The 10,561-nt window shown below is 40.0% G+C and overlaps 1 protein-coding gene across 1 annotated transcript in view; it reads left to right on the top strand.

The window, feature by feature from the left end:
• The first annotated feature begins 1,921 nt into the window (after nt 1–1,921).
• pparg (peroxisome proliferator-activated receptor gamma) overlaps nt 1,922–10,561 on the top strand; it is a 32,567-nt gene continuing 23,927 nt past the window's right edge. Inside the window, exon 1 of the mRNA XM_069690877.1 lies at nt 1,922–2,068. Coding sequence (XP_069546978.1) covers nt 1,939–2,068 — 130 coding nt within the window. The 5' untranslated portion in view covers nt 1,922–1,938. The remainder of the gene's footprint in view (nt 2,069–10,561) is intronic.

The raw sequence follows: 10,561 nt of genomic DNA, 5'->3' as shown, positions 1-10,561 counted from the left end.
TGTGAAGAACCACAACTGCTTTCCTGTAGATTCTGTAGTCTCTGGTTTAGAGTTCAAAATGAAATCCACAACAAAATCTAAAGAGAAAGCGGCATGCGGGCAGAAGACTACTCAGTGTGCATCATTTGATGGTGAGCTAAACTTCCAATAGTTTCATGAAAGACTGAGTACAACAGTAATATCAATCGGACTCTCTTTCCGCATCAACTCACAGTCACGACATTATATTTTGATTTTTAGTAAGCCACATTATAGACCATCAACCAGTGCATAAAATCACTGCACAAAATGTAGCATATTTTCCTAGCTTTTGTTACAAGTTACTTACTCACTAAAACAGAAAAAAATAGAATTAATTTAGAGGATTCAAAGCATCGTTACAGATAAAACTACCTAACAGATAAATAAAAAAAATTATATATATATATAAAAAAAAAAAAAAGGTCAGTAAACTTCTACTGACACACTTTTGCACCTCTCAATCCATCACTCACAGGGCACGGTTTTTTTTTCTCCATTATAAATATGCATACTTTAAATACATAGTAGCTGAACTGATATCTATGGGGCTGATTTTCCATCGTGGTAATGCTACGCTCACATTTGTCCACATTTTACCAGCTCGAAGTTAAAGGAGAGATTCGCCAAGCTTTAAGATACCGGTAGGTTGATTTTTTTTTTTTTTTTAATTTCTATTTTTCATAATCAGCGAGCTGTGTCTTTCCCCCCCCCCCCACCCCCCTCTTTGCCGTTTTTTAGTCAAGAACTTCACTCAAACACACACCGATCAGCCCGCCAGCTTAGGCACGTTAGCATATATAACTCACACGTGTTGAGAGTAAACGTGCGAACAAAATTCACCCCTTAAATTGAATGAATCTTATTTGGCTAACTACTAACAATGAACAAACAACCCGTTTTCTTCCATTCAAGGGAAAAAAAAAAAGAAAAAAAAAGACTGGGGGAAAAAAAAAATAATAATAAAAAAATAAAAAAAATCCAGATAAATAAAAAGATTATAATATGAAGCAAAAGTGTTATCGAGGGGTAATTTGACGCCTCTGCGTGTGTCCTCGGGATCCCGGGCGGTTGTGCGTTGGAGAGGAGGGAGGAGAGAGAGGGGGCAGGCAGGCAGGCGGGCAGGCAGGCAGCCAGGCAGCCAGGCAGGCGGGCGGGCAGGCAAGCAGCCAAACACCGACCGCAGCAGCAGCAGCAGCAGCAGCATGAGCAGAAAACTCCAAAGCACACGGACCTGACCACTTCGACGCTGCCGCGCTCCTGTGAGCACGCTGCGGGGACGCCAACCGGTCTCCGAGGATTGACCAGCGACGTTTGACAACCGAAGGAGAGGATCCAGCCTCCCCCCACCGCCTCCACTCCCTCTCCCCCCCCCCTCCAAAAAAAAAACCAAAAAAAAAAACAACACAAAACCAGCGAGCGGGCTCCCGTCTCCTTGTCCTCTGCGCTGCGCTCAGGTCAGTCACCTTTCCGCTCGGCTCACAGTTTTGCTCTCAGTGTTGCGGCACTCGAAACCACCGGAACACGTCATCCGACTTCATTAGCGCTGAATAAGCGTAGTAATGAAATACAGGCTGATGCAAAAGTCTGTTTCTTACAAGAAGAAGAAGAGAGAAAAAAAAAAAACCTACATTTTCCGTTTATCGTAATTGGATGTCAAAATTGCTTGTAACAGCGACTTTCAAAACTGTAGACCGCTTTGCATTATTCACTGCTGTCCAATTTCCCTATAGTTATGTCTTCCTAGTTGACACTTGCAGGCGTGACAGGTCACCAGTGGCTTCCAGATTAGGGGTGGTGATGGTAAGAGGGGTGTGTGTGTGTGTGTGTGTGTGTGTGTGTGTGTGTGTGTGTGTGTGTGTGTGTGTGTGTTGGGTGGGGGATGTGAGGGCGGGAGGAGGTAGGGGGGGGGGGGCGGTCATGCCACTTTCAACTGGCACACAGTCAGGTGTTGGTCCACAGTGTGTCTGTGGTTCACAGTGTGAGAGTGAGTTTGACATGCAAACACCAGGCAGCGAATTTAACCATCAACGTGGTCACAGCTTCTCTGGTGAGTGCAAGAGATAATACCTTGTTCCTCGATCCTCCAGGGGTATACGATGCTGAGCACATTTTTTTTTTTTTTACGAGTAACTCTGGGCATTTATGGAAGTAAAAACGTAGGCTATTTTTATGCATCTTGTGCATTCTTCTTTTCCGTCTTCAGCTTCTGTGTTATACGAGGAGTCTGTAGATGTTACACAAGACCGGCAGGTCTGTGTTTTGAGTCGACTGGAATATAGTTGTTGTGACTCAGCAGTAATGTGGAGACACGCTCAGGGTCAAACACTGATTTCTCTTTGAGGTTACCTGCGCGGCTCTCGGATGACGTGAACAGTTTAATGACCTAGTGTCATTTAAGCGGAAAAGATGGAAAGAAAACATGGTCTGTTAGACAAGAGCCAGACTGTCACTGCCAACAGTGTGTCTCGCTGTTCAGGATTTCCATGGACCTCTTTTTTTCATCCGTTTGTATGATCCTCATGTCTGTATTCAGGTAACAAAGTGCAAAAAGCTGTGAAAACCTTCAGGGGATGATATTAATATTCCCATCTAATGACTACATATTGTAAATTCAAACAATTGTTTACACGTTAAAGCATTTTCAGTCTTTTTGCTCCTTATGTGCGTAGACGTAAAGGGAAAGCTCAGACAAGTTCCGTTAAAGTCACATTACTTCATGCTTAAAGAGTAACGCTAATATTTTTGCCTGTTTAGTCCATTTCCGTACTATTGCAAATATTTGTCCTCCTCTGAGACACCAATTCATTTTCAACAGTTTCATCAACAAGAATCGTCTTTTGCTCGAGATATAAAAAGGTCCCCTTGCTTTACTTCGTACTACCGTACTGCTTTTGTTTCAGTCAGACCTAATGTGGTTGTGGTTGAGGCAGCTGAAAGTGCAGACTGAACTTCATTATCACACCATTATAAATCAATATGTACAGTTGGCTGTGATTGATCATCTGTTTCGAGGACATTTAAAGTCTCGGCATGTTTTTTTTTAATCGTGTATTCATCTCACTGAAATCCATCGCTGCCTGGAAGATAGGAAATCAATCTAAAGCAAATGGAAATATTTGCCAATTACATCAAGTACATATTGTTGGTATGGAATGTGCTAAAACAGTCCTGTTGTTATGTCTTCTGGCACGCAGTCATAAGAACGACGGTGGAAATCAACAGCGCTGTAAAAAGAAAAAAAAACCGATAATAACTATAAAGCAAACATAAACATGCGGCAGCTCGATGAAGACATCAGAGAAATAGGTCAAATACGATTTCTTAAGATGAAAACAGAGAAAGGCACTGAGAAAAGATAAACTGGTGCAGGTATTTACAGATGATCTTGTAATTACGAAGCAACATTACCCATCAAAGGGATACTATGCATTTTTACAAATTTATCAGAATGATAACCCTGATTTTAAAGTGCAAATGTCATCTCTGATGAAACATGGTTATTTTAAAGTAGGAAAACTTCACTCTGTGGTTGAGAAATAAGAGAAGTTATAAAAGGTCACCCCTCTGAATAGCAATGCACGCATTAATGTCATAATATCACATTTTAATGAAGTCATTTGCTTAGCTGCCATTATGGTTTGGTAAGCATTTTCCACCAGCTGTTCTGAGTTTTTTTTTTTTAATCTTTTAAGTTCACAATCTAGAAAGTTGTGTTTAGCAAACAAACAGATTAGGATATACTTGTCTGAAACTTTAATCAGTCGCAGGGATACCTGCATCTTTGGTAAAATTGTATTGTAATCTCTGCATTAGCAACTTAAAGTCTAACCGCCTGGCTGGGTGTGTTGTTACTTCATCAGGGAGTGAATTATTTCTCATCAAGTTATATAATTTCTAAAGATAGGTAGGTGTGTGTGTGTGTGTGTGTGTGTGTGTGTGTGTGTGTGTGTGTGTGTGTGTGTGTGTGTGTGTGTGTGTGCGCGCGCGCGCGCGCGCGTGCGCGTACGTGTGTGTGTGTGATGAATGACTGAGACAGACTTGTACTTTGGTCTGTTGTCATAAATGAAAAGAGTGCCTCAAGATACCAAGCTATGTTTGTGTTGTCCATCACGTGCGTCATGTTTAACTCTCTGTAGACAACATACTTCTGCACAAAGCTTGGTCAAAGATGTTGTAAAGACAAAGTTCAGCTTTTTGAAGATGCCTCTACACCATTTGTCTTTGTTTTTTTGGTTTTTTTTTTAATCTGTGTTCATTTAAAATCTCTGACGCAGTCCTTTAATCAGTGGCTTTAAAGATGTAATATATAAAACCACTGTGGGAGCTAAACAACCGCTGCATGAAAGGAAGAAGGTCTTTACATTTGTAACTGAACACTTTTTTTCTCTCTGCACCGTCTACTTACGGCAACAGTTCGGCTGCAGAATTGGATTTCTATTGACATCAAACAAAAGTTTGGCACAAGCAAGCTGTCTGCGAGGGAAAAATTCAGCTCTATTAGTTCATCTTTTATGTCTTCATCTCACTTTGTTACACATTTAAATCTTTTCCTCTCACCTACAGTCAAAATATCTTCTTAAAGCTCTCGACTGAGTTTTTTTTTGTGTCATCAGTGAGGATTGACATTTAGATTATCAATACGTTTTTTTTTTTTTTTTTTTTCAGTGTGATTATTTTTTTTCCAACTGGTGTTGCAGTTAAGTGATCTTATTTCTAATTTTGTCTTTATCTTTAACAATATTTAGCAATAGCAATAGTTGTCTGGGCATTCATGTTCAAATGACTTTGATTTAGAAGTTTAGTTTGTTTTTCTTTTTTTTTTTATTCAATATAGTCTTATCTAACATTTTGCAAAATAGATCAGTTATAATTTATTACACATGTTGAAATTTCTGCCATCTGACAAGTGACAGCATCAAAGCAAGTTTCCAGTTCTCACATCTTTACACTGCACACAAAGGGACACCTTTTAAATTCAGCTGTCAGGCTATTTTTTGATGAAATTTTGAAAAACATTTTTCCATATACTTACAGTAGGGGGGATTTTTGACAACCCAATACTGACCTTAAAGTAGTGCCATTTAAAAGTTAATTACAACAATAATAGCAATTATGACAATAATTAGAGTTGTTTTTGTTTTGTTCTGTCGTCCTTTCTTCAGTGAATAAAACACACATAAAGGCTGCTTAGTATTCCATTTCATTTATAACCCTCCCCAACTCATTACTACCTCCCCTTCCATCAGCATGCTTTGAATAGAAAACATGAAAAAGGATCTCTTATTACATTTTGTTGGGGCCGATTATTAGTATTTCTGATTACTAAACGAAGTACTTGGCTGTTGATGTCATCAGATGTTTGGCACTTTGGCCTGAAAAATTAAAAACATTAACTTGATCATCAAACTTGTCCCTGCTTAATTTTTTTTTGTAATTTATTATATATTTAATATTTTGTTTTCAATCATTGTTTCAACAGTTTAAAGCATCATAAAGTAATACAGTTACCAAGTTAACTCCTGCATTCATATTATCATAAAGCCTTTTAATAAACCCACAAGTCAGGAAAACCTATTTGGTGGCAAAAAGATGCAGAGCACAATAATTACCCCAACTGTCAAATGTAAAAATGAAAAGTTAACAGACAGAGTGCCTAGTTTAATTTTGATCTGCCACACCGACTGTAGTGGGGGATTATTGTTTCATCTTTACCTGCGTTTGGTTTTACCTCCAGATAAAGTCATTTACTAAAACAGTTGGCTGCATGATCATTTGAGCAGTTCTCTTTGGTATTCTTCAGACAATGTCACTGTGTTCTCTCACCTTGGCTATTACTATCTTGAATACAGTGCTATCAAAACAGAAAGAAAATGATGGCCAATCCTATGAAAATATGATCCACTTTAGTATGAAGTGGAATCATCCTTTACTAGTCCACAATCAGGTAATCAGGAAGGACCTGTCTGAAGACCCAAATCTCTGCGTCCTCCCAAACAGAATAGGAATTAATTGAATTTCCATAAAACAACTGACACACACACTGTGACTCTGGGGTCTGAGGCCCAATGCACTTTAACATAGAAATTGTTCAACACACTGTTGGGATATGCAGCAACCTTTGTCCTAATTTCCCTTTTAGGAAGATGTGGGAGCAAACAGCAGCTCCTCAGGTCTAAATGTTTTGTCTCTAGTGGGAACTTAAGACTGACTCAGACTTCATGTGCACCCGCTTCTCTGTGGGTTCACTGGATAAGCCATTGCATGAGACATCACTAGATCAGGCCTTGGGTTGAATGATCTATGACGCTGTAAGCCACCCCCTCAATGTAAAATTGGCTAACAATAAAATAAACGTCAAATGCTGACGGATCTCGGAAATAAAACGGGAACAAAGACTATCTGCGTAAAAGTCAGCGTCCTCACCAACTGATGACATGCGAGTTATGTTTGAAGTTGAAAAAAGGAAAATAAAGAGCATTTTTCATGTATTTCAGTTTAAGCCTAGTTGGTCCCATAAAAAAATGAAAGATCCGCCTAATGTTTTTGTCCTTACATCACCAAGTCTGGCTGCTTAGCTTACATACTCGTCTCACTTATAATTTTGCAGGAAACGTTATCAGAATCAGAATCGCTTTGTTGGCCATGTATGTTGACACATACAAGGAATTTGACTCCGGTTTTAGGTTCGCTCTCAGCCTCCAAAAAAAACAAAACAGACGGACATAAAACCTAAATAGACATATTTACAGGATAGAAATGAATGAATGAACGGCTTCCACATAGTGGCAAATATGACATGGCGAAGGTGTAAATGCACCTTTACAGACAAAGACGCTTTTTTAATACAATTCTTATGCTTGCGCTCACGTGAATATGGTTTTGAAAAGGCTAAACATCACCCACAAAACTTTAACTACAGCGCCTTTGCACACTGGTTCAACACCGACCTGCGGTGCCTAGTTACGGTTGATTGGACTGTCATGGAGACTTGTGCTGTGTTCCAAATGGCGTACTTGTCCAAAAAAGAAGTGTAAAATGCTGGACACTTTCCACCCTAAACGGTTGTCATCTTGGCTCCATAGAGGAAGGGGCGGGGCCACCGGCGTGAAGAATTTTCAAATTAAGGCTCTGAGGAAGCTGCAGCTGTTCCTGAACACCACACAAACGTTTTTTGTTGTTGTTGTTGTTGTTTTTTAACACTACTGCTGCTGGAAAAAAATAACCAGTGCGTTTTAATAAGTGTGTTCAACAGAGGAAACAAAAACGCGTTCATTTCTGAGTAAAATGATTTAGGCTGCAGATATTTTGGCAGGTGATGTATTCACATGATGAGGTCATTTCCAGGCAGTGCAGAACGGCAGCGTGCGATTCGAAGCAACACTACTCTCAAAATTCCTGCTCTACACAAGATTCCAAACATGGAAGTCCAGTATTTGTTCGGGTACTACGGGGAAGTATGTCATTTGGAACACAGCATTGGTCAGCAAAAGTTCAATTGTTTAGCCGCCAACTCTCGCCCTTCTCAAACCCCGCCCTTAAAACTTCACACACAATTGAAGATCCGCTTCTTCTGCGTACACCTTTCCCGGCACACCATTTTACAGTACGTTCTGTGAATGAGAGTCGCGTCACGTGCTGCTTTGTTATTGTCCAGCCAAACAGCAGCCGAAGGCAGCATCCTCCCATCCTTTCCTCTCCACTTCGAGGAACAGGGCATGATCCTTCCCACATTGTACCTCTCCACTTTCCTACCGCATTGCCCTCCTCATACTCCCTGTGTCTGTCAAAACACAAGTTCAGCTATAAATCTTCACTGCTGTGATTTCTCACGCATCTTCCACACCTGAGATTACAAACATGGGGATTACTCACCCAAGAGATCATCCTAAATGGCAATATAGACAAAGAACCATCCTCATTCTCTGTCATCCTCATTCTTATTATTTCGCTCCATTCTCATTTTTCCACGTTTTCAATGCAGCACCTCTCAAGTTCAGAGGTGTGTGTGTGTGTGTGTGTGTGTGTGTGTGTGTGTGTGTGTGTGTGTGTGTGTGTGTGTGTGTGTGTGTGTGTGTGTGTGTGTGTGTGTGTGTGTGTGTGTGTGTGTGTGTGTTTATGTGTGTATTTAGGCGCGTTTAAGATTGATAGATTGTTCTCTTGTCATAAATGGAAAGCGTGTCCTGAACTGTGATGCTTTAAATGCCTTTCAGCGTGACGGCATACCTTCTCTGGGTATGTTTTTGTGGGTGTGTGTGTGGGTGTGTGTGAGGCCTTGACAGCATGCACCACTCCTTCCTTTTATCCAGTGAGGAAGCTCTTGAGGGTCAAGGGACTCATCAACCATTAACGCATAACTATTTAAAGGAATTGGGGGAAAGTTCATGTCCTCAGATTATTGTGAAAACTCCAGATTCCCAGAAAGCAACATATGTAGCAGACACGCACACAAAACACACACTACATGCCTCCGAGTCTCTCTCCTTCCGTACGTTTACGTATGCTGACCTGTGCGTGTATCCCTACCAGTATCTGAGTTTAAATAGCGAGTGTGCTTACAAGCCCTTGCATGTGCAAATATAAGCAACACATTGTTTATGCCTTAAACTTTCATCTTTTTTTGCACGAAAGGGTTGGATGTGTTTCAGTACGATAAGCAGTAAGCCAGCTATCGAGTGGTCTGAGAGCCTCTTCTCATCCCAGTCACGCTATTATTCTAAAAACTGTAGAACATTACTGTGTCTGTAAAGGTGTGTGCGTCTGTTTGTGTGTGTGTGTGTGTGTGTGTGTGTGTGTGTGTGTGTGTGTGTGTGTGTGTGTGTGTGTGTGTGTGTGTGTGTGTGTGTGTGTGTGTGTGTGTGTGTGTAAAGCTGGTAAGCCCACTCTCAACATTAGAATGGATAATTGTGGCTAAGTGAGTTTTTTTTAACATTATTAACTGCACTGTAAAAAGAAACCTATATAATCTACTCAAGAAAAGTGAGGTAACAATTTGCACTCAGTTTGTTTGGGAAGATTTCACCCCTTGTTTTGAGTAAAAAAAATAAAAAAAATCTGCATTTAACAGCTGTGGCACACTAAAAGAAATTAGGTAAAGTCTACTTAATATTTCTCAATACATTACAGAACTGATTACTTTAAAAAAAAAAAAAAAGCGAGTAATATGAACAATTAATATATTATCAATAATAAATCAATATGACTAATTAAACATTAGCTATTTTAGAAAAGGTAAGCTTTCTTTAAAAAAAAAACTAATGTCAGACACAGGAGTTGATCTTGTCAATTACTTTTTATTTAACAAAGGTTACAAAAGGACTCTGTTAATTGAGCAGAAGCCAAGGGTGTTGAACACTTCAAATTTGTTTGCGTGTGCATAAGAGCTAAGACTAAAATATATAAACAAACCCAGAATCGGAAGCTTCTTGGAGTATTCATGGTTGAGGGCGTAGATCAATCTTTCAATATAATAATAATGATGATAATAAACTTTATTTGCATACCACCTTTCATACAAGAAATGCAGCTCAAAGTGCTTCACAGCAAGATAATTGCATGCAGTGTTTCACATAAAAAAGTTTAAATAAAACATTTAAAATATAGAAAAGAGAACATCAATAAGAAAGCAGATAAAAAAAAAAAAAATCATAAGAAACAGCCTTGATTTGGTTCGTTCTCTTAGTTTATGATATGAAGTAGTGGAAACAGAAGTTGTAGCAGTTGTACGTCTTGTGCACGTTTCTAGAACTTTACTTCACACAGTCTATAATATTACCCCGTAATACATATAACGCACGCCAGTGCAACAGTCATGCACTGTTATTAATACAGACAACTCTACGTACTGTAGTGTGTTGGGATAGGTAATGGGGTTTTCCCAGAATGTCCTTCGTTAACGTGTTAATGTTCGTATTCGGCACCACGGGTGACGCGAGCTGGGCGTTATTGTACTCCCCCCCCGCCCCCGCCCCTTGGGTGTGTGTGTAATGTTAATGCCGCGTTCTCTGGCTGAATAAATAGCAGTTCCCGGGGGTGTGGGACGCAGGATCTGCACTAAAATAGAGTTCGTCTCTCTGCCTGATCTTTTTCTGTTAAGAATCCACCGGCTCGTTACAGTGTAATTACATTATCATACTATACTCTGCACGACAGTACAGCAGTGTTTATTCACGGGCAAAACTAAAACCTCTGCTGGATATTTGCTACCACTTGACAACTTTACAGCTAATTTCTTCTCTGCTCTGATCACAACAACACCACCAGCACTCTCTCTCTCTCTCGACCACACACTCACTACCCACTCATTTCTTAAAGCAGGCCGTACTCAACAAGATAGCCGGTTCGCAAGCGTTAATCGCTAGATAGCCAGCTCATATTTGGAGCCCGACAACAGGTTTAGCAGTGGAAGCGCACACATTGAAACCTCGGCCGTTTTAAATATCACGACAAGTCGTCTTTTTTTTTTTTTCCTCCACAACATTTTAGAATTATTAAGTGGTTAAGTGGCTCACCTCGCTTACATGTTCAACTCGCTTGCTAATTA

Source organism: Brachyistius frenatus, unplaced genomic scaffold, assembly GCF_029030835.1.
Source record: "Brachyistius frenatus isolate BFR_SWC_R1_liver_20210118 unplaced genomic scaffold, ASM2903083v1 Contig_10, whole genome shotgun sequence".
Classification (NCBI taxonomy): domain Eukaryota; kingdom Metazoa; phylum Chordata; class Actinopteri; family Embiotocidae; genus Brachyistius; species Brachyistius frenatus.
The sequence above is the reverse complement of the archived record's forward strand: the minus strand, read 5'-3'. Positions and strand labels throughout refer to the sequence as shown.